At 38.1% G+C, this 18,783-nt stretch overlaps 2 protein-coding genes across 2 annotated transcripts in view; one reads left to right on the forward strand and one right to left on the reverse strand.

Moving 5' to 3' along the window:
* Positions 1 to 3,724: 3,724 nt before the first annotated feature.
* LOC136262374 (interferon-related developmental regulator 2-like) lies at positions 3,725 to 7,592 on the reverse strand. The gene is made up of 15 exons (XM_066056622.1): positions 7,319 to 7,592; positions 7,105 to 7,215; positions 6,910 to 7,012; positions 6,647 to 6,727; positions 6,418 to 6,461; positions 6,013 to 6,158; positions 5,918 to 5,968; positions 5,684 to 5,826; positions 5,528 to 5,636; positions 5,416 to 5,480; positions 4,366 to 4,432; positions 4,248 to 4,315; positions 4,135 to 4,195; positions 3,996 to 4,082; positions 3,725 to 3,950 (listed from the first exon to the last, which is right to left on the reverse strand). Exons 1-15 carry the CDS (start codon positions 7,368 to 7,370, stop codon positions 3,870 to 3,872), a joined length of 1,269 nt encoding a protein of 422 aa, XP_065912694.1. The 5' UTR covers positions 7,371 to 7,592; the 3' UTR covers positions 3,725 to 3,869.
* Positions 7,420 to 18,783, forward strand: part of LOC136262372 (cilia and flagella-associated protein 47-like) — a 36,825-nt gene continuing 25,461 nt past the window's right edge. The window contains exons 1-16 of the mRNA XM_066056619.1: positions 7,420 to 7,638; positions 7,728 to 7,906; positions 9,007 to 9,214; positions 9,545 to 9,594; positions 9,642 to 9,879; positions 11,326 to 11,433; positions 11,480 to 11,660; positions 11,869 to 12,340; positions 12,962 to 13,114; positions 13,566 to 13,654; positions 13,705 to 13,799; positions 14,086 to 14,185; positions 14,443 to 14,546; positions 14,591 to 14,718; positions 14,768 to 14,901; positions 15,098 to 15,208. Coding sequence (XP_065912691.1) covers positions 7,486 to 7,638; positions 7,728 to 7,906; positions 9,007 to 9,214; positions 9,545 to 9,594; positions 9,642 to 9,879; positions 11,326 to 11,433; positions 11,480 to 11,660; positions 11,869 to 12,340; positions 12,962 to 13,114; positions 13,566 to 13,654; positions 13,705 to 13,799; positions 14,086 to 14,185; positions 14,443 to 14,546; positions 14,591 to 14,718; positions 14,768 to 14,901; positions 15,098 to 15,208 — 2,503 coding nt within the window. The 5' untranslated portion in view covers positions 7,420 to 7,485. The remainder of the gene's footprint in view (positions 7,639 to 7,727; positions 7,907 to 9,006; positions 9,215 to 9,544; positions 9,595 to 9,641; positions 9,880 to 11,325; positions 11,434 to 11,479; positions 11,661 to 11,868; positions 12,341 to 12,961; positions 13,115 to 13,565; positions 13,655 to 13,704; positions 13,800 to 14,085; positions 14,186 to 14,442; positions 14,547 to 14,590; positions 14,719 to 14,767; positions 14,902 to 15,097; positions 15,209 to 18,783) is intronic.

Below are 18,783 nucleotides of genomic sequence, written 5' to 3' on the forward strand. Positions count from 1 at the left end.
AATCTAAATAATCAAAAGATTTCCTAGTAATCGATTAGCTTTTACAGCAACCTCTGTGGTATGCAGGTGGAACTTAAGTTGGTGGTCCAAGATAATGCCCAAGTCTTTATAAGAATCAATATTGTCAATAACTGTTCCATCCAAATAATATGGCCCATAGTGATGCATCGGTCCAAGGTGCATATGCTTGCACTTCAAGATATTGAACTTAAGTTGCCAACGAATTGACCATTCATAAAGTAAGTCCAAATCATGTTGTAGTGCTGAATAATCCTCAGTAGTTCTTACAACACGGAAAATCTTAGTGTCATCAGCAAACATATACACGGGACTTGATACTACCGAAGGTAAGTCATTGACAAACATCGTGAATAAGATGGGACCCAACACTGAACCCTGTGGGACTCCACTTTTAACAGGAATGGTATTGGATTTCTTTCCATTAAGCACTACTTCTTGTGTTCTGTCCTTAAGAAAATCTTTTATCCACTGTAGCATTTTACCATGTATCCCAAAAGAAGACAATTTTTGGGTTTTTTTTAACCTATCTTTTTTCTTTACCACAGGAAGAAGAGAAAGATGAAGTTTTTAAATAATTCTGATTTTATCAGTAAATGTACAAATTATATATATATAATAATACATTTATTACATGTTAATTTTTCCCTACAGATATAACTTGTTTGCAACTCTCTACAGGGTGATTTGTTTGTAGCTGAACTCCCTACAAGGTAACTTCTTCTAGCTGATCTTTCTACAGGGCGATTTGTTTGTAGCTGAGTTCTCTACAGGGTGATTTGTTTGCAGCTGAACTCTCTACATGGTAGTTTCTTTGTAGCTGAACTCTCTACAATGTGACTTCTTCTAGCTGATCTCTCTACAGGGTGACTTGTTTCTAGCTGATCTCTCTACAGGGTGACTTGTTTCTAGCTGTACTCTCTACAGGTGATTTGTTTGCAGCTGAACTCTCTACATGGTGGTTTCTTTATAGCTGAACTCTCTACAAGGTGACTTCTTCTAGCTGATCTCTCTACAGGGTGATTCGTTTGTAGCTGAACTCTCTACAGGTGATTTGCTTGTAGCTGAACTCTCTATACTTCTAGCTGATCTCTCTACAGGATGACTTGTTTCTAACTGAACTCTCTACAGGGTGATCTGTTCATATAGCTGAACTTTCTACTGGGTGATTTGTTTGCAACTGAAGTATCTATATGGTGGTTTCTTTGTAGCTAAACTCTCTACAAGGTAACTTCTTCTATAGCTGATCTTTTTACAGGGCATATTTGTTTGTAGCTGAGTTCTCTACAGGGTGATTTGTTTGCAGCTGAACTCTCTATATGGTAGTTTCTTTGTAGCTGAACTCTTTACAATGTGACTTCTTCTAGCTGAACTCTCTACAGATTATTTGTTTCTAGCTGATGTCTCTACAGGGTGACTTGTTTCTTGCTGAACTCTCTACAGGTGATTTGTTTGCAGCTGAACTCTCTACATGGTGGTTTCTTTGTAGCTGAACTCTCTACAAGGTAACTTCTTCTATAGCTGATCTTTCTAGAGGGTGATTTGTTTGTAGCTGAATTCTCTACAGGGTGATTTATTTGCAGCTGAACTCTCTACAAGGTGACTTCTTCAAGCTGAACTCTCTACGGAGTGATTGATTTTTTTGCAACTGAACTCTCTACATGATGGTTTCTTTGTAGCTGAACTCTCTACAAGGTGATTTCTTCTAGCTGATCTCCAGGGCCGCCCACAGGGGGGGGCAACTGGGGCATTTTTCCCCGGGCCCCAGCCTGAAAGGGGTCCCATGCAGGAGGCCCATGAAGGGCCCCCTGAATACCTGTTTAAAAGATCGATATACTCTAATAGAGCAGTCAGATCTAAATACTCTAATAGAGCAGTCACAGTATTCTTCAGAGGAGCAGTGTAGCAAGCTTATAGATAAGGAGATATGGTTGGTGCTGGGTAGTTATTGTCATTGCCAGCAGGTTGTGACCTTTTTTTTTTTTTTGGTCTTCACCTTACAACTTGGGTGAAGGGCCCCACTTTAACACTTTGCTCTGGGCCCCTTAATTTCTCTGGGCGGCCCTGCTGATCTCTCTACAGGGTGATTTGTTTGGAGCTGAACTCTGATTTGTTTGTAACTGAACTCTCTACATGCAGGGTGATTTGTTTGTAGCTGCACTCTCTACAGGGTGATCTGTTCATAGCTGAACTCTCTACAAGGTGATTTGTTTGCAGCTGAACTCTCTACATGATGGTTTCTTTGTAGCTGAACTCTCTACAAGGTGACTTCTTCTAGCTGATCTCTCTACAGGGTGACTTGTTTCTAGATGAACTCTCTACAGGGTGACTTGCATGTAGCTGAATTGTCTATCAGATAACTGTTTGTAGCTGAATTTCATACAGAATATCTTGCAATGTAATATAATTCTATAATGGAGTAAGTTATAAACGTAGCTGAATGCTCTATTAGGGTGACTGTTCTATTAGAGTATCTCGATCTCGCATTTGCTATACGTAGTTGCCTTTCGAATCATAACTCAGTGGTTTGTAATCCGATTCTTCTGTACTACTGCAAGGACTTTCTATGATGCTTATTCCAGCTACATACTGATTTTCAGCTCATTGCTCTAAGCGGTTTGCCTGGTAGACGTGAAAACTAATAGTTTTTTTATTCATAAAAATCTATCGCGTAATTTTGACACAGGTTGGGTTTTGTGTCATATCTCCATGGTCTTTATCTCGATTCCTTTCTACTTGTACTTTTTTACCTGTTGATCAGGTGTAACAGGCTGTTTAGCCTTATAAATTACCTGTAATAAATAATAATAATAAAAAGCACTCCTACGATGGTTACTCCATCCACATATCAATTTTCAACTCATTCCTCCAAGGGGTTTACCCTGTAGGCGTGACAGACCTTCGGCCTTATTTTACGCATATAATCGGTCATAACTCCGTGAATGTTCATCGGATTCCTACCAAAGTTGGTACTGAGATCCGCCTTAATGAGCCCTTCAAGTGTGCCAAATTTCAGCCCGATTGGAATACGCATTCGTATTTTATGGCGGATTTTGCGAAGTGTGTGAAATGAAGATGAAGAAAAAAACTAAGAAATTAAAACGAAATTTTGTTCGCTCGTATCTCGAAAATGGCTGGAGCGATTTTCTTCAAGTTTGGTATGTAGACTCCCATAACTGGGCGGCACGTCTGTAACAAATTTGGTTCCAATCGGATAAGGGATCACAGAGCTACATAGGTGTGAAAATTGCGTTTTCTTTCTTCCTGTTAATATACTCACGGTGTGGCACGCCGGCTTCTTGGGCCGCACGACACACTACCGTGTGTCTTAGTCTATGACGAGATTAGGCCAATGAAATTTGATTAGCAGTTTCGCGTCATCGCCCGCATGCTTTTGACACACCCGCATGGAATTTCATTATTAGTATTTCAGATTGAAATACTCTAATAGAGCAGTCACTTTTACTCTAATGGAGCAATGAGCTATACTCTAATGGAAAAATCACTTATTATATGGATTAGTAACGTATTTTAGCTATTTAATGCATGAGTAATCAATGTAGACTCACTTTCTTGGGCAGAAATCTTCATGTTTGGGATGCGTGTTGTGATTTTTTGAAAATAATGAATAACCGCCCGCCCACATCAAATTTTCAAAAATCTGAGTGAGAAACTGGTAATCAAGTTTCATTGGCCTTATACAATGTTTGTCAATGTAAATAAATAGTTAAAATATATTACAGAAAAACTTATACACAATTTTGTGTACAGGAAATAGGGTATTTCTGGCTTTCATAAATAAGTTCATTTTAATAAAACACCCTTCAGTGGGTTGATTGCTACACTACGTGCTATGCAAAATCTGATCGTTTATCTCTTTGCTTGCTCCGCGCCTGTGTTCTCATCTTGGAGTACATTGCGTTGTAATATTTCTACGTATAGCAGTTAATGTTAGCACAGACTAAATTGTAAGGTACCTTTTCCATCTTCTCCATGTGACGATCAGCTGGTGTCACCACCGGGATGGGACCCATACCAAATACTTCTCTCACTAATTCATTAGACTGTGTGTAATACACCTGATGTATGTTATAACATTGATTGTAACACTATTACCAGTAAGTGTGTGTGTAGTCCATTTCCTAGTAGTTCTCTAAATGCTCCATATTGGACTATTCTGTAGACAACACCAAACATGTAATATGTTAGCACTGATAGGAAAAATTGACCTTGACCAAGAGTCTAGCTGTAGAGTTTCACTGCCAACTTTAATCTGCTTCTCTGGAACAGTTCCATCCTGTGATATTGTATACCATAACAACTGCTAGTGAAAATGATAGCACTCACTTCTACTGTTTGAACAAAGTCTCTGAAACAAGATCTCTGTTGTGTTCTGTCCTTACGACCTTTATATCTGTAATGTCAATGTCACACATGGGTACTACGACCTTTATATCTGTAATGTCAATGTCACACATGGGTACTATTTAGGTGTCATTACTACAAATAGAATTAGTTTTCCTACTACGGAGTGGTTCATACTATCAAGAGTTCATAATAAAAATAGTGAGGGCCCTTACTGATTTAGGAGCGCATTTAAAGAGCGGTTCATTTACACATAATCTCTGTGTGTGCATGTGTACAGAAAACAGAAAATTGCATGGAATGCAGACAGCCAGAGAGCTCAGGTTCCACCTTGGTGTTAATCACAAGGTAGCATTATGGTATCCCACTTGTATAAACGATAAAACCAACTTTCCCTACACCATGGTTTTCCATTTTGTTGTCAAAAAGAAACTCTATGCATGCTCATCAACAACGTTGCACGTGATGCTAATATATTTTAAAGTTAGTAGACACTTAGAATCACAGGGTGAGTGATTCACTACCTTGAACATGTCAGAAGAATCTCTTACTGGTGCATTTATCCACCTAAATATTCACAAGAAAATTTGAATTATTACTGCACACGTGCAAGTCGTATTTCTGTTTGTGACAACAAACGGGGAAAACCATGGTAATAATCACATGAAAACCGACTAAGCAAAAAATGAAATAACCTTACATTGACATTTCACAATAGGTGATAACACTACAGGGTATATCTTGACACTAGTAGCCACTGTTTCTTTGCCCGCTTTGTTCACTACAACACTAAGAACACGCTGATATTGTTTCTATGCTATTTAGAGCCTCTCAAGTGATCTGGGTTCAGCTCTACCCACAATTAATTTCAAGGTACCAAAATCACTGTCTAACTATAAAACAGATACCCACGGGAGCAAATTAACAAGGACCATACTAATTTAGGTATGCAATACTGCATACCAGAGGTGGGCATCAGAAAGAGGTGGCCATATTAACAAGGTGGCCACTAAGTGAGGTTTACAACAATACCTATTACTATCAGCTGCCAAGTCTTGTAGTACATCAGCTAACTCAATACATTCACCATCAACATCCTGTAATAACAATACATTGAGTACAGTGGAACAGGTGATGACTGTACCATGTCGTGATCTCTTGCTATTTCAACTAGTAGGGAGATTGCCTGTCCAGACGCAATCTTAACAGCAGTAGCATCGGATCCTAGCAAAGTTTGTAATACAGGAAACTGCCTATGAAGAGATGAGGAATACTTAGCACTGTATATGTCTTGGCTTACCTTTCAACAAGTTTTCTAACAAATACTGATGGTGCTACTGTTAGTAACAGACACCAACTATTGATTGCAGCCAGTATAACATCAGCATGTAGTCTTCTGTCATTGTAGCAAGCTTCAAACTCTTCCATCACTTTGACAACTTCCTATACCACAAATAGAATAGTAAGTGTACACATAAGAGTTAGGAGTAACCCACAATGTGTAGTATAATGACCATATACAACAATGACTCACTAGACTGTCTTCTGAAGCCATAAACATACAGAATCCCAATGCAGTAATACACTGTAATGGTACAATAGTTAACATACTGATAGTGTTCACAGTACCATAGCTCTCTCCATTGCTGACACATTACCATCAGCCATCACTGAGGATAGAATTGGTTTTGTTGACACCAAGTCAAATTCTGTTCCTAACTGCACTGACGTCAGCATGGCCATACGAGCTGTTTGGCACCTCTCACCACCACTAGCTATAGTATTAGTGACCGTATCAGATCATTGAATTGACAGTTAGTTCACATTGAGTTGGCAGTGAAATAATGAAATCAAAAAGTTTTGTAATTTTAGTCAAACATTTTCCTATAATATAACTATAGACTTCTTCCTAAGTCGGTATTAGAAGCAAGTCTGCTCTCAGTATTACCACAAGATGGAGTTGTACTTATTGAACTCCACTTGTCTTTAAACTGTATTCTCAGATATCAGCTCAACATGAACATACTAACATACCTTTCTTAATTCCTTTGTTGACAACCTCCATGAGGCCTAACACTCTGACAAATTAAAAGTAGAAACTAAATAACATAAAGAGGCTACACTAACTGTCCTTATATATGGTAAAATCTAAAAATAGCCATTACATCATCATACTGCAGATATTGCACAATCAATAGGCATGTAAGAGACTTAGTTCCAATATTGCACAATTATTCTATCATATTCACTCATTGTATCTTACCTCCCAGTTAGAAGATCAGTCACAACTTTCTGACAGAATGTTTTATCAACATATGTAAATGCTGATAGTCTATTCTTTGTACTAAACAAAATAACAACACACTAAGGAGATGGACCAACTTGATGTTTGGGATCTTCTATGATGAGGCTACCCTGTTATAGTGGCCATGTCAAGTAGGTCCCAAACATAGCTAAGGACCTCATTAATACAACCACCTCATTATAGTGGCCATTTCAAGTATATAAGTCACTGTAGCTAGTCACCTTTTATCACTGAGTAGGTCAATGTTTTCTAGTAACAAGTCCTCCAGATGTATAACCTCTTGGTCATCACTGCTTGTATCATCAACCATTCTACCATCATCACCTTAACAACATTACAACGTGTAACACTTGTACACAAGACGGAGGAGAGGTGTACATATTTCCCAATATTAACCATTTCCTTCATGCACTCACCTGTCATACCATAGTCACCATATGTACTACCATCCATTGAACTAACTACGCTACTCGCGTCATCTTCTGCTAACTTCGGTACTACGTCCATACCACTAGCTGTAGCTTGACCTAGTAGGGAAGAGGGCATTATTTAGAGCATACTTGGATGACACACGAAATAGTAAAGTCTATTCAGTATTAACACAGTGGGTTAGTAGCAATAATATCTTACCGTTAGTGAGGCCGGTGTCCGACTGGTGCTTTTTCTTCTTATTCTTCGGCATTGTGACACAACGCGCTCGAAATTGGTCAGAGTTCAAAAGCGTGGGCAAATGTCGTTGCTACAGCAACAAGCTACAATAACATGGCGGCCAATTCTTTAGTACAACGACATGAACGATGACGAACAAGGGAATATCTTTGGTCGTATCCACAGATATTGTGACGTTCTTTTCTGATGGTGACCAGCCACGCGAGTACAGTTGCTTTATACAAAACAGATCAGTCGCGACCGCGTTAATCAGGGCGGCGCTAAGGAAAGGGAGCAATGAGGTATGAATTTTATTATACGCTGTGTAATAAGGTGTGTATTATTTGGTGTGTGGTGTGTGTATTATTTGGTGTGTGTATTATTTATACAGTGCTTCAAGTTAACTGCTGGTGCTAATGAGGCAGCCATTGCTATTGGCCTTAAGAAGATAGTAACAGTATTATATACTCCATCCAGTGATACGACCTCGCCAGTGGATAATGTGGGCAAAAATGGTGTCATTGATATCTATGCTCAAGATAGCTTGTTTGTGTCCATCCCAGTTGAAGTGTGAGTGTGTTATAGTATTGTGTAGTACTATTCCTCTGGTTGTACAGTGAGTTGTGCTACTTTAGCATTGTAGCTACTGAAATATGTTTTTCAGTTTTAGCAAATGTATACACCTCAAGATTACTAACAGGATATTAATAACTGATTCAACATACTTTATGAAACAACGTCAAATCCATCGATCTAAAAATGCTGCTTACCTAGGTGTTATCACAAACACCTGAATTGGGAAAACCATATCCAACATGTTGTCTGTAAAGCAAATTCTGCCAATGCTTTTTTACAACGAAGCATCTCCTCTTGCCCTCTACAGATCAAGAAAACATGTTATTTAGCAATGGTATGCCCCATTTTAGAATATGTGTCAATCATTTGGTCTCCACACACAAACATACACAAGTTAGAGATGGTCCAGTGTATGGCTGCCAGGTTTATTACAAACAAGTATTCACCCTGGGGCCAGTGTAACTGAGATACTGCACAACCTTGACCCACCAACTCTTGAAGAGCAATGCAAAAATTTGAAACTGGTTATGATGTACAAAATCATTCATAGTCAAGTCCGAGCTGAAAGTGGAAGCTACCTAATCCAAACAGCAAGCCACACACGTGGGCCATAACTAACTATTTTTACAACCACACTCAATAATTAATGCTTACCCCTACTCTTATTACCCCTCTACAATTAGATTATGGAATGGCTTATCCAACAGTGCTGTTGAATCACCTAACATTAATCTATTTAAGCAACATATTAATTTTAGCTGAGTAATTTGTACTATATACTCAGTATGGAGGTTTCTGTACAGTAAACAAATACAATACAATGTACGACACACTTTATTTTGCTTTACAGCACAAACAATGCATATCATAGAGTTATTCTGTACGAAATAGAGGTGGTGTGTTAAGAGTCAGGTGGCCACATGTGCTTCACATCTGCAATGTTTTCAGAGTGTATTGCTTCATCTCTTAAACATATTTCCTCAACAGTAACCCAAACATTGTCTTACTATTATGTGCATAACTGTGTAAAATTTTACTGACACACTATGATAAATGAATGGATCACATGATTGATTATTATCTTACTTATCTAGGAGGCCACCAGTGGCACACCTTGTTGCTAGCCCTATCATATTACAATATGGTGTAGTGGTGGGAGAGAAACAAGTTGAATGGAAGAGTTTCATGTTGACAAATGATGGTGCAGTGGCTGGCTCATTTGTATTAAAACCTGATAGTCCACTAATTGAGTTGTCTGTTTATAATGGTACCATCAGCCCTAGTGAGTCCAGGGAGATCAAGGTGTGTGTCTCATAATGTACTGCAAATACTCTAATAGAACATACACTGTTGAGTAGTGATTACATGTCCAGTGGAACCTCTTTATAATGAATAATGAATTCCTTGGGACCCAGAAAATTTTTATATTTTCCTCTTACAAAGGTAAAATGTAACCCAAATTTTGTCCTCATTAAGATGTTTTCTGTCATGTCCTTAATTTGGAGTGTTTTTTTAGAGAGGTTCTACCTGAATATTCTAATAGAACACTAAACATTGAGTAAAATGTGCAAGTGATTATACTTGTATATCTGACCTCACTATATACTACTTGTCATTCTGTCATGTCTACAGGTTGGGTTGCAGTGTGGTGCAGATGGTGTCTACAAAGAGAACATTCAAATGTAACTATAATTGTCACCCGTAACTGGTCAATACTTCACTCATTTAGAGTTGACACATCTGATGGTGCTGTACAAGATGCTGGTAGTGTCACTGTACAGGCGATAATGCAGCCCAGGAAACTGGAGTTGATACACTTCGCTGGCGGCTCTACAGTCAAGTATATCTCATTTGGAGCTGTCTATTATGGGATGGAAGTGTGCCAGCCGACCCTTCTCTTCAATAATTGTCCAGAGCCAACCAGTTTTGTGATAGTACTAGATGAACAAGCTGCAGGGACTGAAACGGTTTGTGCCATATTGTACATTCACTACTATACACTGGAGCCTTCTTCAGTCCAAAATGGACACATGTTTATACCTCTCTTACCTAACTCTAAATAAGGACACATTAGCTATTCCTTCTAATTAGTCTCGCGTGGCGCAGACCATATATTTTTTGGCACAGGGGCTTGTTTAAGTGACCAAGCCTTAAAAAAATTGGTTTTTGGCACATTTTCAGCACCAAAGTTGTTCTTACAAAAAGTTCGGATAACACCTCAGGTAATCATGTGCACACATTCTGGTGAGTAGAGATGGCAATGAAGGTTGTTAATGTTGTCAACAAAGGAATAATACTTATGGAATGCGAGGGATTCATCAGCTTCCACTACGCCATTCCTACTAGTATCACCTGTAGTATTCCTACTAGTCTTACCTGTAGTATTCCTACTAGTCTTACCTGTAGTATTCCTACTAGTCTTACCTGTAGTATTCCTACCAGTCTTACCTGTAGTATTCCTACTAGTCTTACCTGTAGTATTCCTACCAGTCTTACCTGTAGTATCTAAAGAGAACTACTGTGAAGCATTGCTGAGAGACACCAAGAGTTGCATCTGTACTTGTATGGCTTCTTAGAACATCTTTAGTGTTGGAAATGTGCAGACCAAATTTTTTAGGCTTGGGTGCTTATACTGAAAGCGATAAGCCCCTGTGCCTAAAAATATACAGTCTGGGCCACGCGAGACTACTTTCTAATAAGGATTTCCATACCTTTAACATCTCAACATGTAAATCAATCCTCGGTCTTCAAAATAATATTGGTCATTATGGAGAGGAGTCCACTGTATTATTTTTCTCTGACTCCCTGTATTATTTGATCCCTAGTGGGATGATGATCACAATACTAAATATGTAATTTCATAGATAGTGGATCCAGGGGAGGGGTGCACCATGGTAGCAAATAGCTATATAAGCAGGGGGTCTATGGGGCACACAGCCCCCCAGGTATTTGTTTCAGGACAGAATTTTTTTTGTAATTTTATACACAAGTACCTAACAAATCATACTAAGTGGTATATATTGGTCAAGAGCTGCATGTATTGGGATCAGTGAGTCATGAGCTCATAAAGTGAATAGTCATATATAAAATACAAATTACATACAAAGGGCCAAGTGAATTTATTTGCTAGCTGACTACATGGCTAAGTGTGCCCATGGGCTGTTGCTGCAAATGAAAGTTTTATACTCAGTGTATATAGAATTCTTGAAGTTACATATGGTGACTGTTCTATTAGAATATTTTACTGACTGCTCTATTAGAGCATCTCAATCTTGTGTATAGTTGTTGTTGTTTTTTTGGGGGGGGAGATGGGGCACATGCCCCCCTGCAGACATTCAATGATATGAAGAATAGTGTCCACTGTACATGTGATATTAACAGTATTGTTCATTATTATGTTTCCCCACACTTAGGGAGTGGACAAAACTGATACAGTAGCTCAAGCATGTACAGCAGTTGGGTTAGGACCTGACAAGTGGAAACAACAAGGAACTTCATCATCGCCAACTTCAATTTTAGAAGTATTTAATATGTAGTTAAACGTTCCTCATGTGTACATTTCATTAGGTGACTCCAATGCAAGGTGTGTTCAGTCCTTACGGGAAGCATTTGATACAGTTTAGACTCCACCCAACTTTTTATCAGTCCAGTCGTGGCTGGACGCATCATCAAGGATTACCAGCCAGGAGGGACTATGCAATGTTTGTGAGGATCATGCCAGTATCAGGGCTAGAAACTGCTAAAACAAGTCTGTAATAATGTGTGTACCGTAAATCCGGAAATGTTTATGTGGAATGTGTCAGCTGGACAAATAGTGATTTATTATCAGTTAATTGCTCCCATTGTTGATGGATAAAAAGCTATAGTTCATTTTTCAAATTGTTAAAAATTTGTCCACCTGTACATTTCAGGGTTTATGGTAGTTATCTTACAGTGTTAATGACTGTATATTACAGACAGGGGTGCTCATATTGAGGTCGCTGTTAGTGCCACTGTGTTGCCAGTTGAACTGAATATTCTACCTCAAAACAATGTCACATTTGGGCACTGTATAATGGGCAAACACATCAAGCAAAAGTTTAGCATACAAAATACTTCAGACAGTCTTCCTGTCCACTATAAAATCAAGCCAATTGCTCATTATAAAATCAGCCGTCGCAAGGGTAGGATTGATCCTGAGTGTAAACAAGAACTAGAGGTTGTGTTTATGCCTCGTCAAATGGGGACCCTCGACTCGCAATACTGTATCGATGTGATAGCACCATCGTCATTACGGACTACAACTGACAAAGTGATCTATTCCACTGTGCTCAAAGTATCTGGTGTTGGCATATCACCGATGATAGACAAGCCATCCAAGTTACCTCATGCCGTATCCAGTGACCGGGCGGCTAGCATCAGGCCACATGATAGGAGACAATTTATCAAGTAAGTCTTGAACACACTAGAGTCTCTCTATAACAGACACTTTGGGACCAATAATTTTAGCAATATAGAGATTTTCCTGTATGTAGCCAGACCTGTTTTGGGTTCAAAAGATTTTTTCTATCATGTCCTTGATCAGTGTTGGGCGTCGCGTTATGTAATAATTATTACTTTTGTGGTAACAAAGTAATATAACAAAATATGCTATAAAAACTAGTAATATAGCTCAAGTTACTTTACTTAGAAATATATTGTATTACCTAAGTAATGAAGTTACTGTATCAGATCTATATTATGTAATATTATTACTACAAGTAACGAAGTTATTAATCTCGTTAGTAAACCACTGAGTAATGCCTAGCCACAATGAAGTAATGAAGCCTACTGAATGAAGCTTATTTACCAGATTCTTACTTATAACTAAGATTTGCACATAATATATTATTATAGTTACTTTATTGTATGGGTAATATGTAACTAACTAAATGGTTCAGTTGCAAGTAAGTAACGAGTTACTTTTAAAAAGTAGTTGCCCCAACACTGAACTGTCCTTGATTCAGAGAGTACTAATAGTGAGAGGCTCTACTATAGTTCACTGTGTAATTTCAACAAATTCTGTTGCAGGACACCATATACTAAAATACCAAGGTACACATACATTGACCCAGACTATGCACTGACACCAAACGAGGAAGCAGAGAAGCTTAAGAATCAACAGATGTACATTGACTACATTGATAAGTTGAGGAAGGAGAGGATTAGTACTGAGAAAAACAGGTAACGTCTTTTATCAGTTACCTTGTTAATAAGACCACCTCGTTATAGTGACCAAGTCAAGTAGGTCCCAAACATAGCTAGGTGTACTTCATGACCTCATTAATAAGACCACCTAATTATAGTGACCATGTCAAGTAGGTCCCAAACATAGCTAAGGTGTACTTCATGACCTCATTAATAAGACCACCTAATTATAGTGACCATGTCAAGTAGGTCCCAAACATAGCTAGGTGTACTTCATGACCTCATTAATAAGACCACCTAATTATAGTGACCATGTCAAGTAGGTCCCAAACATAGCTAAGGTATACTTCATGACCTCATTAATAAGACCACCTCATTATAGTGACCATGCCAAGTAGGTCCTAAACATGACCTCTTTGAATGACCATTTTATAGTCCACATTCTATCTTAGACATGGTATTACTGTAGCTATTTGGTTTCTTTCAGATTACACTCATTACCACAGTACAGGAATAGCACGGATATTGATATCAAACCATCACAGGGCATCAAGCCAAGGGACCCAACTGTTAAAGGTACTGAGACAACAATATGTACAATTCTGTATTACTGTATATGACAATAGAACAACAAGCCACTGGCCTGCTGAGGCCTGTTGTAGAGCAGTCCACAATGTGCACTAGAATGCAACTACAAGAAGAGCTGGATGATTCACTATTGGTGTGTTAACTAGAGTAGAACCTGTTAACGTGGACACTCAGATTGAGAAATCATGTTGTTGGTTGAGTGCAAAAGAAAAGTAGTTACCTTATAAGTCTCTACACTCAACAGTTTCAATGAAAAGAGCCTCACTATACTGGCTTGTGGGTTCATAGTGGGATAGCTATTACAGTATCCCCCTAGTGTATAAATTTGACCTGGATATAATTAGGAGTGTCCATATTATGGGCAGGTTCCATGTTCAGAAATGTGTGTAATATAATAGAGTGTTTGTCTTTAATTAAAGACATTCATTGAAAACCCACCAATGAAATCAACTGAGCCAAAAATCAGCAGAGAATGTCATAACTACTTATCTCCCATCCACCAGACTCAAGTTAGAGTTGGTATGTTAGCTAATCCAGTGGAGAGTTGACGTCAATTATCTGAACACCAAAAGTGATTGTTCCATTAGAGGTATATGATACCTCTAATGGAGTAAACAAATTTCTTATTTTAAATGAGTAGCTTCATCCCTACTCTTTAAACTGGCCCACACAGAAATAGTATGTACTTAACTTTATACAAATACCTTCCCTCATATTTGATAATTGACTCTCCTCTCTATGGTGTGTACAATGTAACACTGTTGTGTCACACACAGAGCCAGACAAGCTACTGTATGGTGATGTTGTGGTTAATGTGGATGCCATAAGGGAGGCTATTGTAAAGAATTATTCACCACAACATGTACATCTCAAGTTTAAGGTGATGATAAACCTACTCTGCTATTGTTACTATTCCTCTTACAGTTTGACTATTCTCAAATGTCATGTGTTTGGACACCACTACAATCAAGCATTGATGTTGTCCTACCACCTCAGTCATACACTAACTTACCCCTGATATTCCGAGATGATAATCTCGGAGTGTTTGAAAAGTTAGTTGTGTAACCAGAATTATCTTTGTGTGACCTGTTTCTCTTCTAGAAACATTTCTTATTGTATAAATGGTCACCATAATTATCGTATACCAGTCAGAGCCAATCTAGTGGAAATGTCTTTAAAATTGTCAACCAACAAACTTGTGCTCAGTGAGCCGATTATATCTGCTGTGAACTCTGGTGAGCTATGTCATGTACTGTAATTTAACTATTCAATCTGCAAAGTATTTTAAAATACCAACAGCTTTGCAGATCATTGATTTATTTGTCTGACAGCATTTTAGTTTAGTGTGGAAATTGATTTAAGTATAAAACCAGCGATGATCTTGTACATCACTGCTAAGCTATTGATAATTCAAGTGATATCACATTGTAGGATTCCATGGAAGTGTCAAACTGACTAACAAATTTGAAGTTCCAGCAACGTTCACATGGAAGCCATTACAAACAACAGACAACCCAGCCTTCTACCCTCAACATTCATCAGGTACTATATAATCAGTATACTGTAGGGAAACATGTGAGCATCATACAGTACGTGGTACTGTATAGTAGGGATCTTACCAATGTTGCATACCCCCTATCCAAAATGGGGCCCATAAAAAACCATCATAGGAACATCTTACATGATGAAAAGCACCTTTGTTATGAAAGAGAGTGTTACTTGAAAAAGAGGTGTGGGAAAACTTGAAAATACCATGTCTAAGGGCCATCAACATACTCTAATAAAGCAGTCACCCTAATATAAAAGACACACAATAGCGTGTCATGCCACATGTGGATATATTGACAGGAAGAAAAAGCACAATTTTCACACATTCATAGCTTCATGATCCTTTATACGAATGGAATGAAGTTTACACAGGAGTTGTCCACCTGGTATGGCAGTCCACTTGCCGTATTTGAAGCCTTAGTCAATTTTGAGATACGAGCAACCAACGTTTTATGGGGGTTTTTTTCTACTGCTTTTTGCAGACTTTACAAAAATTGCTATAAAACACAAGCACATAATCCAATTGAGCTGAAATTTAGCACACTTAAAAGGGCTCTAAATGCAAATCCCAGTACTAAATTTTGTACAAATCTGAGTAACATTCATGGAGTTATGACTGATTATTTGTGTAAAAAAGATTGAACTTCTGTCACACCTAAGGGAAAACCACTTCATGGAATGACTTGAATTTGGTTTGTGGATAGATTAACCATCATTGGAGTGCCTTTTGGTAGTTTGGAAGGAACAAAGATAAGACCATGGAGATATAACACAAAACCATAACAATTGTGCGATCGAATTTCTTGAATAAATTATTAGTTTGCATACCTACCAGGTAAACCACATAGGGGAGTGATATGTGACTAATCATCACAGAGAGTTCTTTTAGTGGTATAGAACAATAAGCCACTGCAAGTACGTGTAGCAAGCATGCAATTGAAATACTGTAGTAGTACATCACCCTGTATAGAATATTCAACTATGTTGATAAGTCCGAGGATAAGTCACTCTATTTGAATATTCATAGACATAACAAAAATCACCCTCTAGAGAGTTCATCTACATAGCAGGTCATCCTGTAGACAGTGCAGCTACAAACAAGTCATCCTGTACAGAAATCAGCTACACCCAGTAGAGAGTTCAGCACAAACAATTCACCCTGTAGAGAGTTCAACTTTGTTACAAGTCACCCAGTAGAGAGTTTAGCTGTTACAAGTCACCCATTAGGGAGGCCACCCTGTAGAGAGTTCAGCTACAATCTAGTTGCCTTTTAGAGAGTTCAACTACAAACATGTCACCCTGTAGAGAGTTCAGCTACGAACAAGTCACCATGTAGAGAGCTTAGCTGCATTATAAGTCACCCTCTGGAGAGTTCAGCTACATAACAAGTCACCCTGCAGAGAGTTTAGCTACGTAACACCCTGCAGAGAGTTTAGCTACATAACACCCTGCAGAGAGTTCAACTGCACACAAATTATGCTGTAGAGCACATAGAGAGTTCACAAGTCACTCTGTCTATATTACAAGTGAGTTCAGTTAGTAATGCATTACATATCACCCTGGAGATAGTTCGGCTACAAACAAGTCACCCTGTAGAGAATTCAGCCATGTAAAATGCCACCTGTAGATAGTTTAGGCTATACATATTACCCTGTACAGGGCTCATTTGTTTAACAAGTCACCCTATTGGCTATGTGATGGTCATTGTACACATTGTACACAGTAGTATACACACAAATATATAGGAAAATTCTTGACAATTCCTGTAGTAAGAAAAAAGTTAAAAGGAAGCTGCTTTAGGGTTTGCAATTACAAAAAGATATCTAAACCAAAACAGCTAAGCTGTAAAAATGGTGCAGCCTCCAAAAAGTCCAGGGTGAAAAAAGTTGTGAAATCAAAAGTGATGGCCAAGGAATGGCTGTGATGATACGTAGGTTAATGGCACAATTTTAATAATGAAAATTCAAGTGAATTTTGTGCTGAATCCAAGTGAAACTTGGAAAAGGCAATACAAATTTATCATAATAGTCATTATTAAAATATTTGTCATTAACCTACCATCACAGCCATTTCTTGGCTACTTTTGATTTCACAACTTTTTTCACCCTGGCCTTTTTGGGAGCTGTATCTTTTTTTAAAGCTTGGTTTAGATTCAATATTCTAATAGAACAGTCACAATGTATATCATAGCTATATTAACAAATAAGAAAACTAATTTATTTTAAAATGAATAGGGATCCAAGTGATAGAAACTAGTGAAACAAGATAATGATGGTATTACAACATAGTTCTGTGGGAAAATTCCTACTTTGGCATTGAACAAAATGACATGCCAATGTAGTGATTTTCCCACAGAGCTATGCTATAATAATTATCATCATTCATATATCTTGTTCTGCTAGTTTTTATCGCTTGGATCCCTACTTCGTTTTTAATTTAGTACTAATGAGAACTGCACTGGGTGTAAAATAGGTGAGATGAAAGTTATTTTGTGAGGTGGGCACTTAGTGGTGAAGTTTTTGAATAATTTCTGGCCTTGTAGCCATTAAAAAGTGCTGAATTGCTTTGCCAACTAATTAAATTAAACCTGGTTTTCACATGTGACAACATTGGTAGTGGTGTTTCCCTTAATCTAACCATAAGTGTTACAGTTTCAGAATTGTATATGATTGTTGTTTTCTTTGTACTATTGTTTCTGGTTACCTCACTTACTGGTCTAACCTTTGTCTTCCCTGCTTTTTAGATTACCTGCACAAATGATGTCATATGTGAACAATTATTATTAATGTGATGTTTTGTGGTATGAGCCACCAACGTGGACTATCTTAAAGAGTAGTCTCCTTACAGTTTATAAAGTTCATTGTAGAGTCACCAATACTATGATTCATGCCCAAGTAACATGCGTAGAAAGAGAAGGTCAAAATACATTGGATCCATTGGTTCGTGGTTAAAATGAAGTATCCCATGGAAGCCATAAACTTAATTGCATAACTTATTGAGAATGGGCTAATGAAAGTATGTTTAATGGAAACTCCAAATGGATATACACTCTTTAATGTAACACACGTGATAAGTGCACAGACATATCTACCTGTCATACCTTACAGTAACCAGGTGCATGCCCACACCCGGTGTTTGACACTATTCCATAGACTCCTTATAATGTAGTGTGCACACCAGTGTGGTATACTAGTGTGCACACCAGTGTGGTATACTAGCCATAAACAAAAGTTGAAAAACTTATGCACTGCAACTAAAGGCTGTATTCCATATAACCAAAAAGCCTCTCATTACAGTATCGCTACCTCTATCCTGATACTCCTGAAGCCATTTGCAAAAGTTGGGAGACTTGACATCACCAGGACTTATTGTGCGTGAATGGAACAAGCAACAGAAGTGAACATCGTTGTTCAGCATGAAGTAACCAGGTTTTATGTTTATGATTTTCGTTTTTGTGCTACTAAAAGGCTTGTAATGAGTCTGTATACTGCATGCTGCCAGGTTTGTTTCTGAGGTTAGCTGAAGAATAGAAAAATCCATAAATTTCAGCTGCCCAGCTATAGGCACTC

The sequence above is a fragment of the Dysidea avara genome, chromosome 7, assembly GCF_963678975.1.
Source record: "Dysidea avara chromosome 7, odDysAvar1.4, whole genome shotgun sequence".
NCBI classification, from domain to species: Eukaryota; Metazoa; Porifera; class Demospongiae; order Dictyoceratida; family Dysideidae; genus Dysidea; species Dysidea avara.

Coding starts and splice junctions, on each gene's coding strand:
- LOC136262374 (XM_066056622.1), bottom strand. CDS start 7,370: ATGCCGAAGAATAAGAAGAAAAAGCACCAGTCGGACACCGGCCTCACT. Junction 6,728..6,909: donor GACCTACTCAGTGATAAAAG/GTGACTAGCTAC, acceptor TATTTTGTTTAG/TACAAAGAATAGACTATCAG. Junction 5,481..5,527: donor TAGCAAGAGATCACGACATG/GTACAGTCATCA, acceptor TTGTTATTACAG/GATGTTGATGGTGAATGTAT.